This window comes from Cuculus canorus, chromosome 27 (assembly GCF_017976375.1).
Source record: "Cuculus canorus isolate bCucCan1 chromosome 27, bCucCan1.pri, whole genome shotgun sequence".
Taxonomy (NCBI): domain Eukaryota; kingdom Metazoa; phylum Chordata; class Aves; order Cuculiformes; family Cuculidae; genus Cuculus; species Cuculus canorus.
In genome coordinates, this window is record NC_071427.1 from 1,176,119 (window position 1) to 1,196,723 (window position 20,605).

General features: G+C 48.9%; 1 protein-coding gene across 7 annotated transcripts in view; it reads left to right on the forward strand.

Annotated features, from left to right (window-relative positions):
• The window catches only part of LOC104064649 (excitatory amino acid transporter 4), a 37,392-nt gene extending 17,130 nt beyond the window's left edge, over positions 1–20,262 (forward strand). For 3 of the 7 annotated variants that reach the window (XM_054050272.1, XM_054050273.1, XM_054050274.1), the window contains exons 3-11: positions 5,377–5,625; positions 6,455–6,592; positions 7,400–7,604; positions 8,435–8,477; positions 9,776–10,116; positions 12,327–12,560; positions 13,775–13,969; positions 14,422–14,556; positions 15,897–17,987. In XM_054050272.1, coding sequence (XP_053906247.1) covers positions 5,412–5,625; positions 6,455–6,592; positions 7,400–7,604; positions 8,435–8,477; positions 9,776–10,116; positions 12,327–12,560; positions 13,775–13,969; positions 14,422–14,556; positions 15,897–16,095 — 1,704 coding nt within the window. In that variant the 5' untranslated portion in view covers positions 5,377–5,411 and the 3' untranslated portion in view covers positions 16,096–17,987. Of the gene's footprint in view, positions 1–1,849; positions 2,056–4,770; positions 4,795–5,376; positions 5,626–6,454; positions 6,593–7,399; positions 7,605–8,434; positions 8,478–9,775; positions 10,117–12,326; positions 12,561–13,774; positions 13,970–14,421; positions 14,557–15,896; positions 17,989–18,010; positions 18,039–18,691 lie in introns of those variants that run through there. The other 4 variants (XM_054050278.1, XM_054050277.1, XM_009567008.2 and 1 more) reach the window with 4 other exon arrangements.
• Positions 20,263–20,605: the final 343 nt, after the last annotated feature.

Consider the following 20,605-nt stretch of genomic DNA (forward strand, 5'->3'; position numbering starts at 1 on the left):
CCTTTTTCTTGGGAGAGGGGCATGGATAAGGATGGGGGAGGGCGGAGTGTGTGCCTGTGAAGAATCATGGAATGAGTTGGGTTGGAAGGGACTTTAAAGCCCACCCAGGTCCAGCCCTGCCATGGGCAGGGACACCTCCCACTGGATGTGGTTTCTCCAAGCCCCGTCCAACCTGGCCTTGAACTCCTCCAGGGATGGGGCAGCCACCACTGCTATGGACAACCTGGGGCAGCTCTGTAGCCCTCAGCACAGGAAGGACATGGACCTGTTCGAGTGAGTCCAGAGGAGGCAATGAAGATGATCTGAGGGCTGGAGTATCCCCCTTCCAAGGACAGGCTGAGAGAGTTGGGGTTGTTCAGCCTGGAGAAGAGAAGGCTGCATGGAGGTCTTACAGTAGCTTCCAGGACTGAGAGGGGCTCCAGGAAAGCTGGAGAGGGGCTTTTTACAAGGGTCTGGAGTGACAGGACCAGGGGAATGGCTTTAAATTGGAAGGGGGAAGATTTAAGTTAGACATTAGGAAGAAATTCTTCACGATGAGGAGACCCTGGCCCAGGTTGCCCAGAGAAGTGGTGGCTGCTCCATCCCTGGAGGTGTTCAAGTCCAGTTTGGATGGGGCTTTGAGCCCCTGATCCAGTGGGATGTCCCTGCCCATGGCAGAGGGGTTGGAATTAGATGATCTTTAATGTCCCTTCCAACTCAAACCAGTCGATGATTCTATGTTTGCATCCCCTCCTCACGGGTCTGAGATGAGCTAGGATAACCTTTGGAAAATGAAAGGAGTTTCATATCCTGACATTTCTTTTTACAATAAAGCAGTATTTAAAGACAAGGGTGCACAGGGAGGCCAAAAGTATGCACCTTGTGACAAGGAGATGCAAACCTGCCCTGGTGCTACCATGCTTCACCCTCCAGTGAACCTGCCTCCTGGCGGGCGTGCCATGGCCAACTCCTCTTCCCTTCAGCCTATTCGAGATCAGATTGAATGAGACCATGGAAGATGTCCCTACCCACGGCAGGGAGTTGAAACTGGATGGGCCTTAAGGTCCCTTTCAATCCAAACCATCCTATGATTTTCTGTCTTTAAGGCATGCTCACGGGAAGGTGCTGCACCCAGGATGTCTCAGGTTTTCTGATGTTGGCTGCTTTAGCAGAGACAAGGCATAGAGAGGACGGGTGTTCTTCAACGTACAGGACATGCTGGAACAGATGCATCTTAATTGATTCAGAGATTTCCTCCTTTCTAGATCTTTACAAGTCCTTAAGCACCACTGCCCTTCTCTTTCCATGCTGGAAATCTCCCTGGGCAGATGGGCAGACGACAACATAAGAATCTGCAAAGAGTAGGAGAAAAAAAAAAAACTAGTGCAAAAGTTTTCCTTCCCCAATTTTACTTTCACCATCTTCTGACTGATGTTCCTAAAATAGCCAAAATTCCACTGTTTATGTGAAACCTCATTGCCAGGAACCAGGCACTAGTTTTGCAACACTGAACCTTCTTGCAAAATATCCTGTCCTTCCTGGTTCCAGCCTTGAAGTTACCTCCAAAAATGCTCTCTCCGTGCTTCTGGCAGAGTGGAGCCTGGAGAAGCAGGTATAAATAGGGTAACCTTCACCAAGATAGCAAAGCCAACTTCATCCTCCTGGGAAGGCAAATACAAGCCATTGACAGACTGTTAATGTGCAGGAGTGTTTTGAGGTCTTTACTGCAGCAATCTGAGAACTTCCAGCTGATGCAATAGAGAATATTTACACAATTTCAGGCCAGCGATGCTGAGGGAATGCGGTGTGGAGGGGCTGCTGTATTGCAAAATACGCAGATAGAGAAAGGGAGCAAGTCAGCAGGAGGGTGGGGACATCCTAGAGGCATGTTCTGCTGGTGAGTTCCTTCTGTGTGAGAAGTTTTGCTCTGAGAAGGCTGCTGAGCATATCTGGTGGGACATGGGATCTAGTGACTGATCCCGAATTTTCCCATGTCAAAACAGAAATTGCATTTTGTTTGCCCAAAATACATTTTCCAGTGCACGTGGATGGGGAGACATCTGGAGAAAAGAGCAGGTGAGTTCCTTTGCACACGTGGGTTCTGCTCCCACCTTCCCTGTACAGGTATTCTCGCTGTCGCAGTGGTATGGGCCAACTCTTAAGGCAAGGTTTGGAGGAGAAATGAGATGAGTCTGTGTTTCTGTACTCCTGGTTCAATGTGAGCCTCCTCAGGTCACCATGCTGAGTGGAAACCCTGTGATGGGTGATTTCAGAGCCATCAGTGAGCCTGTTGTCACCTCACTGAAGAGATGGGAGCTTTGCATGTCAAAGTAAGGTATCAACTCACCGTACTGAGGTGTGCCGGGTTGTTTGATGAAGGGTGAATGGTTTTGGAGTAAGAAAGAATCTTTGGGGTTTGAAATTTCCTATGGCGCTTCTGCTTTTAAAGCCATTGCCTTAGGTGGTAGCCAGTTCTGCTTTGAATCTCATCCCTGGTGACTGGAAGCTCACCAGCGTTATTCCAGTCTACAAAAAGGGCCTGAAGGAAGACCCAGGGAACTACAGAGCTGTAAGTCCAACCTCAGAACCCAGAAAAATTGTGGAGAACTCAGTACTAGCTGCTATTGAAAGGTATTTAAAGAAGAACGCAATCCCGAGGCACAGGCAATGTGACCTCACAAAGGGAAGGTCCTCTTTCACTCATCTGATATCCTTCTATGAAAAGGACACCCATCCTATAGGTGAAGGGAAGGCGGTGGGTGTAGTTTCTCTGGATTTTAGTAAGGCTTTAGTAGTGTCCCTCCCAGCATCCTTGTCCAGCTGTGGGATGAGCGGGTGCACTGGGTGAAGGACCGGCTGGACAGCAGAGTTCAAGGGGTTGTAGTGACTGGGGCTCCATGTGGCTGTGGAGCGGTCACCAGCGAGGTTCCTCAGGGCTTGAACCCAGGGCCGTTCTGTATTTCCATCGATGTTCTGGCTGCAGGAACTTCGCAAACTTGCTGTCAATCCCAAACTGGGAGGTGCTGCTGGCTCCAGGGACAAGCGGCCTCTCGAGAGAGTTCTGATAAATTGGAGCACGGGAAAATCATTAACGGGATGAAATAAACTAGTTGAATCATCAGATTCTGCCCCTGGGATGGAATAACACTGGGGAACAAGCGTAGTGGGGAGAGGAGTGTCTGGGAGCAGCCCTGCAGAAAGAGATCTGGGGGTGCTGGTGAGAAGCAGCTCAAGAGGAGTCAGCAGTGTTTCCTGGCAGCCGAGAGGGCAAAGCACAACCCAGGGTGCATCAAATGTAGTAGAACTTGCTGGACAAGAGAGGGGATTCTTCTGCTGTCTTTAGGGTTGGGGTGGCCTCAGCTGGAGTTCTGTGTGCAGTGCTGGGCCCCACTGTTTGAGAGGAATGAGAAGGTCCTCAGATGCATCCAGAGGACAGGCTGCCTTGAGGGGTGGTTGATGCCCCAAGCCTCTCTGTATTTAAGAGGCATTTGGACATTGCCCTTAAGAACAAGCTTTTATTACTGGTCAACCCTGAAGTGGTCTCAGGTAATTGGGTGAGATGATTGTTGTAGATCTCTTCCAAATGAAAGAGTCTGTACTGTCCGATCCTATCCCTCCAGCGCTGATGGTGCAGACAATTCCTTTTCTCACCGTAAGGGCAGAAAGCTCTGGGACATACTTCTGGAAATCCGGCAGACAAAAGAAGGTAAAATGGATCACAAAAGGGGTCATTCTGTGAGGATATGATGGCACAGGGAGAGAGATCTGAGAGGTGTCCTCTTCCTTGTAGGTCCAGTGATGCCAGGAACTGTCAAGACAGGAGGATACAAGATGTGTGAAAGTCCTGGCTCATTGGAACCTGAAAAATAATAGCTTTGTTGCTTAGAATCATAGAATGGTTTGGGTTGCAAAGGGCCTCAAAGCCCATCCAGTTCCATCCCCTGCCATGGGCACAGACACCTCCCACTGGATCAGGTTGCTCCAAGCCCCATCCAACCTGGCCTGAACATCTCCAGGGATGGGGCAGCCACCACTGCTCTGGACAAAGGTTTGTCCAAACCTGTATCTGGGAGACTACTAGATAAATAACACAAGTCCATTCTGGGACGCAGGGGATTGAATCCGTAGCTGCTAAACCTATGGTGGAGTTTGGGAGGCACAAACTCAATGAACTGAAGGAATATGCACTTTGCAGTTTGTTTCTGTCATGCATTGCTGTGAAAAGTAGGAGGACTGGCCGTGAAAAGGAGGAAGACGGGCAAAGCTTTCACCCGGCCTGATGTACGCTGGCTCCATCAACAGATAAAAGCAGGGTGGCGTAATAAGAAAGTGAATGTGTGATCGAGTTAGAATCAGCAGAGCAAAATCCACAGAATGCTTATTTGCTAATCCAAAAGTCTAGGGGAATGCAGCAGCACTGCAAGGTTCCTGCAGCCAGAATCTTTACCAGTGGCCTTCACACAGCTTAGCCTTGGGAGGGCTTCAAGTGACACGGCTGGGCCACTGCAGGGGTCTCTCCACTGCTCTGAGCATCATGAAGGCATTAGACTCATAGAATCATTAAGGTTGGAAAAGACCTCTAAGTTCATCCAGTCCAACCATCAGCCCAACCCCACCGTGCAAGCTGCACCATGTCCTGAAGTGCTGCTTCTGCATGGTTTTTTAACATCTCCAGGGTGGGTACTCCACTGTCATCAGCACCTGTGCAAACAAATCTTCTTTCAGAATGGTTTTCCTTAATCTCTCTGTTGTAAATGATCTTGCAATGTTGTACTGTGAGCCAACTCCTCCCTAAGGCGATGCTGTCAATCCATGGTAGGTGTTTATCTGAGTTGAAATGGCAGACTCCAGACGTGTATGACCCAGAGAAAGCTGTCCTGGTAGGAGCCTGTCCAGCTAGGAGGGATGTCGGATATGTTGTTTGCTGCTTGATCTTCTTTGGAACACTTTATGTACAGGAACTGGTTCTATTGCCAGTTGATATAAATTCATCCCTGTCCAAACTGATCAAACTCCTAAGCGGTCCTGGGTGGCTGTGGAGCCCTTCCTGGCTGCCAAGGCTCCAATCACACGCCGCTTCTCTGTGCAACTGGGTGCTACAGAGGCAAGAGCTTCTCTGGAAGCACCAAAGCAGTCATAGAATCATAGAATGGTTTGGGTCAGAATGGACCTTAAAGATCATCCAGTTCCAACTCCCCAGCCATGGGCACTTGTGACAAGATCATCCATCTCAAGGTAGCCCTTTAGATGCCTTGTTCTGGGGTCTGCTCCTAGCAGAGGAGCTCACTAATCAGCTCTATAATAACCTGCTCACAGCCCCAGGGAAATGACCTAGAAACGAAGGCGAGGTGTCGAGTGCTGCAACTTATGCTTCCCTGCCTGTGCTTCCCCCTGCAGAGCCGTGCCCTGGGGACTGAGCAGCTGTGCTGACCATGAGCGAGCAGAGTCACGTCAACAGCCTGTTCCTCAATGAGGATGCAGCCAAGCGGCTCAATGCTGAGGGCCGGGTGCAGCGGTTCCGGCAGGCCGTGCAGAAGCGGGCAGCACGGGCCAAGAAGCGGATGCACAGCATCACTGCCGACAGCGCTAAAAGCTTCTTCAGGAGAAATGCCTTTGTCCTCTTCACTATTGCTGCGGTCTTACTCGGTATGGAGCTGAGGGCAACATGGGGCACCATTTATAAATGTGGCGAAACAATTGTTTATTCAACAAAGATTTGATTTTATCATAACGATTTAGCTGGGGAGGTGAAGATGACGAGCAAAAAAGTGCTGTCCAAATCAGAAATACCTTTGTGTGCAAGGACAACAGACCTTGCTGAGGGGGTGTGATGGAGTCCTTGCTGATCCTTTCTGGCTGTAGCTCAGGAACGGTCTACAACTAAAAGGATTTGACCATCCAGCTCTGCCAATCCTCTGAAGAAAACATCCAGGTTTGTTCAGAGGCTTCTAACGAGTGCAGCTACTGGCACAGGAGCTCCTCAGGTTCATCTCAGACCTTTAGCCTGGCAGAACCAGAAGGGGGAACTGATGCAAAGTACAACACAAAACAGATCTACCCAGCAGGTAGGGGATTGTTCCCTGGCTTTTGATCGAGGCTGTACATCTGTAACTCCCTGGCTGAAGTCAGTTTTAAATGATGGGCAGACAAGGTCTCCAAAGTGTGTAGCTACACTTAGGGCAGAGATAGCTCCCTGCTCACAGCATTTGTGTGTTCAGCTTCCTGAGAACAGACCCCAGAGGAGCAGCAAACAGAGCAACAATGCTCCTGTGCATATAACTATTTTAGAAAAAGAGAGAGAGAGAGCACACAGGAACCCCTAAATGATAGCCTTTCCAAAAAAAAGAAAGAGTATTTGCTTCTTTGGGGAGAGGAGGAGCTGAGAACAGATGAGATGAGAAAGAGAAAAGCTGTAGGACTGAGGCCACTGGCTCACACAGCCCCATTTCCATTCTCTTCCTTTGCTGATCCACAGGGATCATCCTGGCATTTTCCCTCCGTCCCTATCAGCTGACCTATCGCCAGATCAAGTATTTCTCCTTCCCCGGCGAGCTGCTCATGCGTATGCTCCAGATGCTGGTTCTTCCTCTCATTGTCTCCAGCTTGATTACAGGTGAGAAGTGCTTTCAGCTGCTCTCAGCCGAGGCAACAAACACCAAAGACGGATGCTACCTGGTGTGGGAGTAACCCTTTGTGCCTCAGCTGGAGGAGCTTGGTTTGGCTTGGCCAGCGGTGACAAGCCTGAACCTACAGCTGTGGAGAACACGATTCGTGCTTATACTTGTGCTGTCTTGGTAGTGGGGATGAGAAGCAGAAGGTCTTGTGCTTTCTCAGAAGATCAGGGAGGACACAATGTGGTGTTTCCAAAGCTCACACTTAGGCACTAAAAAGGATATCATCCTCCATAACCTCAAAAGTTTTTTGCTCAACTCAGCTTCAGGTTTCCTCCAGCCTAGGGAAGGTTAATTCATGTCAGTCCAAAAGTGCTGGAGTTCATCACCAGCTGGAGGGCTTGTTTCATCCAGGTCCTCATAGAAGACATGCCAGCCAGCCAAGCATTCAGACAGCAGAAGGGATCACAGGCATTCCACCTGCTGAAACATCCACCATTAGGAAATTCAAGGCACAAGGTACTGGAGGGGATTATTTCCCTGAGAGGTTTAGGAGGAAATTGCTGTATTTCCAAATGCAGTCTAAGACCCACCAGTGCTATGCCTCTTCATAACCACAAACCACATTCTCCCATACCAACATCACCTTGGAGTTCCAAAGTCCAACCCTCGTGTGCTGTGCCCCTAGAGACCACAGATCCCTGTCCACCTCACAGATGTTCCCTGCATGCTTTGAATCTTCCTCAGGCATCCTGTTTGCCTCTAAGACAATAGACCTTCTAACTTTATCTCTCTGTATGACTCCTCAGGAATGGCCTCGCTGGATGGCAGAGCCTCAGGGAAGATGGGGATGCGGGCTGTTGTCTACTACATGGTGACCACCATCATAGCAGTCTTCATTGGCATCCTCATGGTGATCATCATCCACCCAGGAAAAGGATCTAAGGACAAACTTCACCGAGAGGGTAGAATTGAGCAGGTGCAGACCACAGATGCCTTCATGGACTTGGTGAGGTAGGTAAACAAGACAGTCTCATCTAGAGACCGTATCATTAAGGTCCATGTCCTTTTGAAATGTCCCAGCACTCTTAGGGAAGAGGTTTGTGGCTAAATTCTGCCCAGCCTTCTACTTCTACCTCAGTCTTGCTCACTGGCTTTGCCACTCTGAGGTTGAGTGCTTGGTCTGGAGCTCTGGAGTCCTGCCCTTCTGGCAGAGGTATGAATGCAACAGGCCAAGGTGTGCTCAGCAAAACAAGTAATGGAAACTATCAGTGCTGCACTCAGCAACGGCTGCTCCAAATGTCTGTCTTGACCCAAGGAAATCGAGGAAGTGGTTCCCGAGACGTTGCCTCTCCCTGCCTTGCTGTGACCTTACACAGTGGATAGCACAGCTCTACGTTCTCAAGGGTTAGGAGGCTGTGTTCCCGAGGTGCAGGATAACAAACACCAGCTGCAGAGATGAGGCTGAAAGCAGGGCACTGCGTTAATAATTGTTATATGGAATTGCTTTGAGGTTCAGGTGGGTTTGATGATGCTTTTGTACTGCACCCATCTCCCAGTGCTGTGTGCATAGTCTCTTCCTACATCCCTGAAGCACAGCCTTCTGGAGTCTGAAAGGCTGCGGTGGGAGTCCAAAAAGGTGCAGGAGGGCGCGTGGCTGCAGATCAGTGTAGTCCCATCTTCTGTCCATCAGACAGAGAGGGCACAGCTGCTCTGTAGCCTGTGAGAGCTGTGCACTGTGAGAGCTGTGACCCGAGATGCTGCTCCCGGTGTTAGCCAGGAAGCCCATGTTTTCCTGCTAGTCAAACAGGACAATAATTCTTTCCTTGTTTTATCTCCTGCAGGAATATGTTCCCACCCAACCTGGTAGAAGCCTGCTTCAAACAGGTATGCAATCCCATCAGAGCTATCAGCTCCCTTTGCACCCTGTGTCCTAGACCATGGTCCACAGTTTCAGTATGGGATAGGGGATGATGTGATTGAGAGCAGCCCTGCAGAGAAGGACTTGGGGTGCTGGGCATGAGAAGCTTGACATGAGCCGCAACATGCGCTCAAAGCCCAGAAACCAACCGTGTCCTGGGCTGCATCCAAAGCAGTGTGGCCAGCAGGGAGGGAAGGGATTCTGCCCCTCTGCACTGCTCCTGTGAGATCCCACCTGGAGTCCTATGTCCAGTTCTGGAATCCTCAGCGTAAGAAGAAGATGGAACTGTTGGAGTGGGTCCAGAGAAGGGCTACAAAGATGATCCAAAGGCTGAAGCACCTCTCGTACGAGGACAGGCTGAGAGAGTTGGGCTTGCTCAGCCTGGAGAAGAGGAGGCTCTGAGGAGACCTTATAGCGACCTTCCAGTACCTGAAGGGGCTACAAGAAAGCCGAGGAGGGAGTTTTTACAAAGGCACAGGTTGATAGGACGAGGGGGAATGGCTTTAAATTGGAAGAGGGAAGGTTTAGATTAGCCATAAGGAGGAAATTGTTCACACTGAGGGTGGTGAGGCCCTGGCCCAGGTTGCCCAGGGACGTGGTGGCTGCCCCATCCCTGGAGGTGTTCAAGGCCAGGTTGGATGGGGCTTGGAGCAACTGGATCCAGTGGGAGGTGTCCCTGCCCATGGTGGGAGGGTTGGGATTAGATGATCTTTAAGATCCCTTCCAACTCAAATCATTCTATGATTCTATGACAGATGGAATTGCTTTATAGTGCCACCACACTTCCCCAGGTCTGACTGCTCCAGAAGGCCCTGCAGTCACTAGTCTGTGTTGTAGCATCCTCCAGGAAAGCTTTTCAAGCTTCACCTTCCACCCCATCCCACACTCAGCAAGTGTTTGTGTGATCTCAGGTAGCAGGCTTGTGCTGGCAGTGAAATGGGAGCAGATTCCTCAAGGATTTGTCTCTTCTGCAGTGCGAGTGCCCTGGGAAGAAGTGCAAAGAGTTATCAGAGAATCCAGGATACCTCAGTCCTGGGGTATGAGATGCTCCAAAGGGCTCTTTTGACATTCAGGTCTAGGAACTTTTTGGTGAAGGTATTAAGCTAGGGAGCTTGAGAACAGGCAAGGCAAGTTTCCCACACAGCTCAGCAGTCAAGTTGCAGTGTTCTCCTTTCTTTAGGAAGGGATGCATGAGCCCAGCCTGTTGTCCTGAGCTCCTGACCAAGGGCCTGTGAATGCATCTGATTAATCTGTATCTTTGCAGTACAAGACGCAGTACAGCACCAGGGTCTTCACCAGAACCGTCGTCCACAGCAGCAATGTCACCGCAGGTGTGACAACCACTCAGATCCCTGTGCCTGAGAACATCACCAGCATCCTGGAGAACGTCACTCATGCCCTGGGGACCGTCTCCGAGGTGCTGACCTTTGAAGAAGTCATTCCCATCCCGGGCTCAGCCAATGGGGTGAACGCGCTGGGGCTGGTAGTGTTCTCCATGTGCTTCGGTTTGGTGATCGGCAGCATGAAGCAGAAGGGACGGGCCCTGCGGGAGTTCTTTAACTGCCTCAACGAAGCCATCATGAGGCTGGTGGCCATTATCATCTGGTGAGGAGCACGGCCGGTTGGAGCAGGAGGTCTGCAGGTGCAGTTTCCGCTGACCTGATGAGACGTGGGGTAGCTTTAAGGATGACAAGCACAGGAAAAGCAGATGGGCACAGCGTTCCTTTGGCTCCATCAGGCTGGAGGGAAAAGTCTGGATGGGATATTTGTTCACATTTCATTTCCTGTTTTTTTTGTTTTTACCTTAGAAATATCAGGTACACCAGGACTTGCTTTCCTTGAGGCTGCTTGGAAACATCCTTGGAAGACCAGAGAGCTGGAGTGGAAGATCTCTTAGCCTTACCAACAGCGGTAGGGTGTGAGGCTTTCCCACCAAAAGCTTTCCTTCCAGCTATGTTCCAGGAGTCTGACTTAGCTTTGAATCACAATAATCTATTGACACTTTCCTGCTGCTCAGGGAGGCACCTGAGAGCGTCAGCTCTGAGAGCTGAGCTGGGTTGACAACGTCAACTCAAAGTTATTGCTTTTCCCTTTGAGGTCTCCCAGATCCCAACTCCTCTGAGCTCAGCTGCTCAGGGCTTTCTGTGTAAGGCTGCCTGTGCTACATGGTCTTGATGAGCATGGCCTTGCTGAGATGAGTCTTCTCTAGAAGGCAGCATTTTACTTCATGTTGTTGTTTTAAGCTCTTTATTCATCCAGGGTTCAAAGTCTAGACAGGAGCTTGTGGTAGGCACAGGAGAGATGTGGGGCTGGCAGAACACATGGAAGTGTCTGACAGGGAGAGGATCTGTCAGCCCCGCACCCTCTCCCAGGTCAGATCACTCCACCTTCCATTGCGTAGTCACAATCTTTTATCTTGGAGCAACATCCTGGGCACCGGGGGACAGAAAGAGATTAAGGAGAAAAAGAACACTAGCAGAGCCCCAGCCCGTCTGGGATCTTCTCCTCCATGGATTAGCCAGAACTTGGGGCCTTGCTTTCCTCAGAAGAAACGAGAGTTGCCTGAGAGCACAGAAGGGAAAGCAAAAGCACAGAGGAACAAGTAGACCTACACACAACTCCCGGAGACAATTTCAAGGTGCCTCCAAACCCCACTTCCTTGCGGCGTGGGAAGGCAGGGTGCTGGTGTACTGTGCCTGGGACCATTCCAGACGCTGCCTGTGCACACACAGCAGGGAGTGCCCGGAGAGCCCTCCTGCCATATAAAATCCTGCCGGGGGAGGAGGCAGAACTGCCAGCTGCAGCCCCACACTCATTCCCAAAGCCACAGCCTGCAGAGCATCTCCCAGGACCTTATTTCTCCTGGGGAGATCTGGTCACTGGCTGCAGCCAAGAACGACTTCTAAGAGGAAGGTCAGAGGAAATGAAATATTCGTGAAATCCTTTCCTGAAACTTTTCCAAACCTCCCTGGCTAAGTTGGAGTTTGGCATGTGGACCTCTGAGCCTTGTGCATGAATTGCATGTGAGCTCTAGAGCTGTAGGGGGCAAGTCCTGCCAGGTGGGGCTGTGGAGCTGGGATTTTCTTTGGTCCATATTTGTCCATGTTTAGTTTAGTGCCCGTTATATTCTCCATGTCTGTGTTATGGCTTCCTTCCTGTGGAGCCTCACTAACGTTCATGAGATGCATTGTTATGGAGGGGGGGAAAAAGCCATAAGGGATGGAAAGGACAGCAGTGTACCCCAAAATGTGTTTTTATTAAGCCATGTCTGGTGTTAGTGTGCTTGCTGCACTAGGTATGGATTCCCTCCAAGTCCCTATTCCCTAAATGTGAATGTCTGAAGATGGCAAGGCTGATATTCCAGAGCCTACAGGACACTATTGCTTTTACTCCCCAATTCCCTGTTTCTCCTGTACGTCCCTGTGTGTAAAAAATATACTCTAAGCCCAAGCTGAGTTAGGAAAGGAAAAGACTCTGAAGACTCCTCTACATAACCTCCCCTATCAGATCTACAAGGGGTGTTGTGGAAACGTAGGGGACCCAGCAGGACGAGGAAACCTCCACCAGTGCCCAAGCTGTGCCCACAACAGAGTCCTGTTGTTCCTGATGGCACAACACGCGCTGGGTTTTGACCATAACGTGACAAAGTCCCAGCTCTCTGCGGGTTTGCAGAAAAGAAACCAGCACTATCATCTGATGATCAGGCTCAGTGAGCCCTTCTGGCCTGTTGGGGAATTGTCCAGGCAGCATGTGACAAAGCTGGTGTGAAGGTGTGGGTGCCAGTTCTAAGCATTGCTCTTGTGTTTCTGCCCCAGGTATGCTCCAGTTGGGATCATGTTTTTAATTGCTGGCAAAATCCTGGAGATGGATGACCTAGCAGTGATGGGAGGCCAGCTGGGGATGTACACGCTCACCGTCATCGTTGGACTCCTCATTCATGCCCTCTGCGTCCTGCCACTGCTCTACTTCATCGTCACTCACAGAAACCCCTGGGTATTCATCGCAGGGCTCCTGCAGGCCCTCATCACAGCCCTGGGCACCTCCTCAAGGTACGATGACCATACAGGAGTAGGGTTGGGGCTGGCGTGGATACTCTGGGGCTGCTTCTCAGTACTTAGTTGGCCTCAGCCTCACAGTTTCTAGCACTAACAGCTTTTGTGCTGATCCAGCCAAGCTCATTTGAGCATGACAAGATTTCCACTCCCCTGCTCAGAAGGGGCATCTCACATGGCCATCTCTAACCATCAGTGCACGACCCGTATTCCTCCTCACCAAACACGGTGGTGACTCTGCTTGCAGCATTGAATTCGTAGAGTCATAGAATGGTTTGAATTGGAAAAGACCTTAAAGATCATCTAAATCCACCTCCCTGCCATGGGAAGGGACACCTCCCACTGGATCCGGTTGCTCCAAGCTGCATCCAACCTGACCTTGAACACCTCCAGGGATGGGGCATCTACAGCTTCCCTGGGCAACCTGGGCCAGGGCATCACCACCTTGAGCTCGGGACAAGTATTGCCCACGGAAGGGCAACATTATTGTGCATGCAGACCCCTCTCACACACACGCACTCGCAACCCTTTATCCATGTCTCTGTCCCAGCACCCTGTGCAGCTGGCGTTAAACACACAGGAGGCCTGAGCGAAGGCACAAACACCCCTGCGTTCAATGATTCTTGCTGCCAAGCAACACGGCCAAAGCAAGAGGTTGTAGGGAGCTGTTGTTTCACCAAGTGCCAATTTTCTTGCTGTCTTCATATCCAGGCAAGCACAGACCAGTCCCTCCCGCTGAAACACACTGCATTTTTCCTGCTCCTGTTCTTTTTCAGCAACAATTCCCCACTTTCCCTGCAAGTTGTATTCTCACATGTGGGTCATTCTTGTCTTATGCACTGAGGTGGGTGAGAAAGGGCTTAAGGGTTTTGTAATAGGAAAAGAATTTTGCTCTTAAGGCTCTGTCCCACGTACCCTGAATCCTCCAGCATCACCTATTTTTGGTGTTACACCAGCATCACCAGCCCCAGGGCTACCCAGCCCCTGTCCCAGCCCCCTGAGGAAAGCCATGTCTCAATGTGCAGCTGCAGCGTGCCCCATAGCGGAGGAAGCCTTGCTCAGACTGCTCTCTCTCCCAGCAGCTTCTGGCCTCTGGCTCTCATGGCAGGGTGAAAAAGCAGGTGGGTAAGGTCATATACCAGGCAGAGTCTTAGTCCCTCTTCCAAAGTCAACATACACCCAATTCATGTTGTTTTGTGAATTTTTTTCAGCTCAGCGACTCTGCCCATCACCTTCAGATGCCTGGAAGAAAACAACGGTGTGGACAGACGCATCACGAGGTTTGTTCTGCCTGTGGGAGCCACGATTAACATGGACGGTACTGCTCTGTACGAGGCCCTTGCAGCCATCTTCATTGCACAAGTAAACAACTACGAACTTGACTTCGGGCAGATCATCACAATAAGGTGACTATGGAAAGAGTTATGGGACTAGAGGAAGGGTTTCAGTTGTGTTGGCTTGTCTGAGGTGTGGGCAGGTTCCTCTTTGGCTCAGAAAATACAATGAGAAAAAATGCATGGAAAAGTAGGGTGTACAACACCTCCAGGTGTAGAAGCACATACAGTTTGGGCACCACATCGTTAAGGAGGCTCCTCTTGATCCCTCATTGCATTTCCAGGCCTGGGTCATCCCTTTGCTAGAGCTGCAGTGGGCAGTCTCTAACGGACGGGTGTCTGGCATGGGGGAGCCTGGCTGACGGGCTGCTGTCCCATGTGTCACCATGTGCTCACTGATGAGGGCAGAAAGGCTGCCGAGATGTTTTGTTGATGATGAATTTGAGGTGCTTCCTGACATTTTTGCAGCGCGACTGCCGCTTTTCCTCCCTTTACTGATAGCTGGGCTTTCCTGTTCCCTCCAGCATCACTGCCACGGCCGCCAGCATTGGAGCTGCAGGGATTCCCCAGGCAGGACTGGTGACAATGGTTATTGTGTTGACATCTGTGGGGCTGCCTACTGAAGACATCACGCTGATCATCGCTGTGGACTGGTTTCTGTAAGTTCTCCGCTCAGCACCCGTCTGTACTCCCAACGCCTTTGCCACAAGCAGCCTCAGGAACCTTGAAACACACTTGTATCCATGAGACCTTTGCACAGAAGCCCTCTCTGCCCATACTGGAGTCTTCACTGTCTACTTCAGTCCCCTGTGGCACCAGAGGTCACTTGCAGACCAGCCTGGTCACCAAGCAGAATGTCCATAGTTTGCTTTATCTTAAAAGGCACTCGGAGACCACTCCAGAGCGACGGGGATGGGCTGTGCCGATAACAAGCAGATTCACACTGTAAAGCGATGGTTCTGTGCTACCAAACACGGAAAGCGGGATGAGACTGGGCTGCCCAAAGCTGAGAAGTGTTTAGATGGGTACAGCCAGTCAGCTACATTGCTTCGTTTCAGCTTTCCTTCCCTTTTAAATCTTAGGACAAGTGATTTCACAGGTGTACTCTTAGAAACTAGGTTGAAGAGTGCATTTGTGCATGGTTCTTGCTCTCCCAGTCTTCTCAAACACAACAAAATCCTGACTCAGGGGACACAGTCAGTGTTTTCCTCTGTTATTCCATAACTTGTATTGCTGGTTTGCAGACCAAGTCTGCTCCCAGCTGGAAACAAGAGTCTTGCCCAGTACCTCCACTCCTCCTGCAAACCATGCACAAGAACAGGTTTGGCTGGAGGAGGCCCTGCCAAGCTACCTCCTGTCCTTCCCCAGAAGGGCTGGTTTCAATCAGGCACCAAAGTCTTCTCTGCTGTTAGTGCTAAAGATTACAGTGGGTTGCTGGACTGGTGGCAGCTTCAGCTCGTACATCCAGGTGTGATTGTGGTGGATATCTCATTGCTAAGGGGGTTTTAGAGTTGTTGTTTTGCACAAAGAACCGTGTCCTAGCATATAGTGTTTGTGCTGAGGAAATCTGGCTCCACAGCAGCACCAAGTCACAAGTTTGTACCAGAATTCCCGCACTTTCACTAAACCAAAATGCAATTCAAACATACAGGATGTGGTGAGGCTGATCTGAGTCTGCAGAAAGGCCTTAGTGCAGCCCTCCGGAAAGGAAACTCTCCATGTTGAACCACAATATTTCCCTCATTTTGTGGCCAGTCCAAAACTTTTCAGTGAGAAACTAGGAATGCAACAGAGCAGGAATGAAAGTGAAGCCTGAGCTCAGGGCTAGAAGCCAGGGAATGCTGACTGGAAGTCATTTTTCCTGCCAATGATGAAGTGTCAATGATTAGAATGACTTGGAAAGTAGAAGAAGTTTCATTGAAGATGTTTCTTGAAGATGTCTTTGTCCCCTTAGCTGTTACTGAGAAGCTCTGATTCATTTTTATGTCTGATTTTTCAGGGACCGCCTTAGAACGACCACCAACGTCCTGGGGGATTCTCTGGGAGCTGGCATTGTAGAGCACCTCTCCCGGCGCGAACTGGATGCGCAGGACTGCGAACTTGGTAATTCTGTGATAGAGGAGAAAGAGCAGCTCTCCCACTCGGTTTGCCCACGGAACGGCACTCTCAGGCACCCCAGGAGTGAGACAACACTGTGAAATCGGGCAGCAGAGTGCAGATTAACCCTGTACAGAGCCAAGACTTGAAACAGAAGTCCATAGTGGAGGACAGAGAAAGATCCACCTTCCAGGATGCACACTGTTCTCCCCCTCTGCCACATGCAGCCTTCCCTGATCCTGTTTCTCCCCTGTCTCTTTCTGACTGGCATTAAAGAGGAGAAAATTAAACTGCAAAGGAAGTTTTATTCTACAAAAGCCTGATTTAGTCATTCTTATGGGGTCCAAGAGTTAGACCTGAGTAAAGAAGACTCACTGAGTAAGCTGGACTAGGATCTCCATTGTTTCTGACCTGAAGTGTGAGCACAGCTAAGCGGTGAGGTGGGTCGTGGACACCATGACCTCTGGACAGGCACCAAAATGCTGCTATGATGACTTCACCCTGCAGGACCAGCTGCAAAACCTCCATTTGCTTAGGGGATTCTCCCAAGCTTTTGACTTTGGCCCAAAACTCCTGTTCTGCTCTTCACTGGGAAGAGTGTTTATGACAAACACAATATCCTGATGTTTGCACAGATATGTAGACGGTGCATCCTGAGAGCTTCTTGCTTCCCTGGCAGCCCTTCTGGCTGCAGACATTGGTCACCCAGCTCCTAAAGGAATGTGGGACCATACAAAAGGGACAGGGCTTAGTGTGGTAGCACCAATAGGGGTCAATAGTGGAAGCTGCTGAAAGATTGCAAAAGCAAGAAACAATTACAGAATTGATTATATCCATTATCCAGCCTCTGAAACAGCTCTCCCCTCTGCCAAGCTCTGCCAAACACCAGTTAACTTCATCTCTCTCTAGCAAGCTCTTCTCCTCTTGGTGAAACCAGGAGAGAAAATGCAAAGTTTGAGAACAGTTTGCCCACCTGAGCAGCAGGGTGCTACCTCCATGCCAGAAATTACTCCCAGCCACCCCAGATTTGCTCAGAAAAGAGTTTTCCTCCTCCCCGTAAATCTCCTAAGGGAACTGGTCCTTTGCTCATCCATGGCCATTTTCAGAAGTGACTTCCCTTCAGTCACATTTCTCCAGAGCGTGCTTCAAAATATATCTGTCTTTCTACAGCTCTTTATCTTTTATAGGCAGCATCCCCTTGCTTCCCAGCACTGGTACAGGTTTGCCAGACCCCATTCTTATAAATTCAGGATAAATTTCTCAGTTCCTACCAAATGGAACTCAGCTACGCCTTAACACACTTGGACATAAGCCCACACATCATCTGAAACATCTCAGAAGCCAAAGCAAGCAGCAGGGCTTTGCTTCATCTGTGTTCTACCTCCCTTCCCTGGCACAGCCAGGAACACAGCCTGGATCTCTCACATCAGTGAAGAGAACCAGCAGGTCCACACTGCTCCTTACCATCCAGAAGCCCTAGTTGTCCATACACTCAAAGGTGTAACACCTAAGTGGACCTCAGGAAGAACTCAAAGGCATCAGCTGGAGTCAACCTCGCCATTCATATCCAGCCACCCGCCCACGCTTATCTCCCCAGCACTAACAAAGCTTCCTCAAACACATCTCTGGAGATGTCCAAAGCTCTTTTTGGTCCTTCAAGAACTGCAGGATTGGTGCTGCCACCCTTCACATTGCGTACACAGAGTATTCTGGTTTTATGGACTGGATGATTGTTGGGAATCTGAGATAAATAGACAAATGCATCACTTTCATGTAAAAGTGGTTAATGGAGCAGGGTAAACAGAAGCATTTCGTAACTCCGTGTAGTAGTAGTTGGGCCCAGATCCTAAGGCAGCAGGTTGTTCCCTGACTGTGGGAGGCAGGCTGCTTATTCAGACAAGAGATCTGCTCTAGCAGGGGGCAAGTGAGCAGGAGAACAAACTATTATCCTCCTCTTTGCAGCATTTTTTTATCTTGTATGAATACTATTATAATGTCTGCTCTTCTCCTTTCTAGACTAAACAGACCCAGTATAACTTCACAGGTAATAATCATTCACGTTCCTCTCCTCTGGACCTTTTCCTCGCTGTTCCACATCTTTCTTAAAGTGGAGTAACTAAAATTTGACACAACGATCCAGCTAAAGATTTATTAGTGCTGAGCACTGAGGAAAGAGTATTTCGTGTACATCAAGATTTAGATCTTAGACTCAAGTTACCGCAGGTTAACAGCATGCCGTGCATCAGCTGATCAGGATAACTGTCCATGATGCATACAGATAGCAAATCCAAGTCTGTTCCTCTTATCTTAAACCTTAGTGAGGTTGGACTCTTGCTTTGATGAGATGGCTGTATCTAAAGACTGGATCTTAATCAAAGAGTTTCAAGATACACTGCGTTAGCTTGTATCTCCGGTGGGCTAAGACGGCACTAGCTTAGCATTAACACAGCTCAGCTGACGCGAGTCTAAACCTTCATAAAGAACAGACCTGCTTATGGTTGTTTCACAACAGCATGACTGCATTGACTCCGCTCCAGTGGTAGTACACGATAATTCCTACGTCATTCTAAGCAGAGCTGCTGCCTAGCTAGTGATTTCCCAGCCTGTGTCTGTGCAGTTGATTCTCGTTACCTAATTACAGTAATTGGGCTATATTAAACTGCATCTCATTTTTCTTTTCCTTTTTTTTTTTTTCAGAGTATTTGTCCAACTTTTCAAGAAAGCATTGAATTCTAACCCTGAAGAGACTTCCTGTAGATAAAGAGCAAACCAGTGGATGAAGTGGAAGAAAAGATTGTTGGACTGGACTCTGTCTCACGTGGGAATTAATTCTGGGAAGTCCTATGCCTTGGGTCATACAGACAGTCACACGAGATGGTCATAAGGGTCCCTTCTGGCTTTATAATATATGCACGTGCTTTCTGGTTTAGAGATATTGCAAAGGGTTCCTTCCAGCCCGATCATTTTTAAAAGCTATCTGGAAGCATCCTAATGATACTTTAATGAGACTCAGGAGTCTAACCTGTTTTCAGTTGCTGTTCGCAGACATGTAAACTCATCACAAAAGGGGCTCTCCATACCACATCGCATCAACGTGATCTGGTGCTCCCACCAAGTAGCACACTCCAAGCCCTGTCATTTGTGATTTCCTGCTTTCAACACAAGATTAACAGAGCACAAACAAGTAGAGGCCTCATTTTCAAATACTGCAAACCAGTCTCCCACAGGGAATTTCAGAATTCAGCTGTCAGTTTTCAGCTCTGGTTGTTAACCAGTTTATGATTGGGATTCTCTATCTGTTTACAGTACCCAAACAGCACAGTATTGTCAGGAATTTGCATATATATATATATATATGTACACCCCTCTCTCTCTATATGAAAGGGGCATATGTGCACAAACATACGTAGACACAGAGTTTGTTTCTCTGTTGCTAATTCAAGAAGGCAACGCAAAACTATACTCTCACTCTAAAAAGCTGTGTACCTAATTTTGATGCCCACAGTGATTTACTCAACTAATTCCATCCTTAAAATAAGAGAGGTGGGTTTACTTTATTCCAGCAATGAGTCTTCCAAAGGAAGGTTTGCCAGGAAGGAGCGGATCCCAAGGACCCACGTCCCCACGGCATCTGACCTGGCAAGGTTTTAAGAGTTTAGCCAAGAATACAAAAGCGTTTGTATTCCTTCCAAACCTAACATTGACCTTGACCTAACTCAGCCTTCAGAACTGCATAACTGAAACTGTTAAATCATTTTATCAACAGTCTTTTTAAATTATCAGCTATTTGAGAGTTGATGCAATCTTTACTGCAGTCCTGCTGCATCTACTTGTAGAAACTTTCCAAGCTTCTTTGCAAACAGATTTATTGCTAAAGATTAGATGGGCAACATTGGGGTGAAACAGAGTTATCTCAATGCCTACATACGTGAGGACCTCTTGGATTAGGCCACATCTCTTCAAAATTAGTTGTAAGAGAGAAAATCCATGAAGAACATGGATTTCCAGATGCTGGACCATGTGTCACATTACGTGTGTGATACATAGACGTTGCTTCAGGAACCAGATCTGGCCATGAAAACTGCCCAGACATTGCATGTCCTTCTTTTGCTCTGCCCAAGGACAAGAGAGAGAACTGGAGATCAGTGCTGTACAGGGGCTTCATCGCATCCCGGCATTTGACTATGTTAATTCCCGAGGGCTTTTTCTTCATGCTGTGAGTTTTGGTGTTAATAAAGATAGTTTGCATATTTGAAAAATAAAGGGAAAATTTTCCACAATGCTTTTCCATGGGATTTTTCCCTAATTATTTTCCTTGGTACCATGACTGTACAAAGTTAGGGATGTAACATTACGTATTACGTTTCCTTATCTCCATGTCATGAGTCAAATACTAAATTTAGATTTTCACAAGGCCTTCCCTATAGCTCTTTCTTCGATGCCCACTTTAACACATGTCCACAAACTGGCAAAACCACCCAAGGCATACTTCACACATAGCACACAAGCTCACAATTCCATCTGGGAAATCCAGCCCAAAGGTTATGTGGAAGAGGTCTCTGAGACTTAGAGTTTGCATCACTTGCTAAAATGTTGTGGTAATGGCATGGG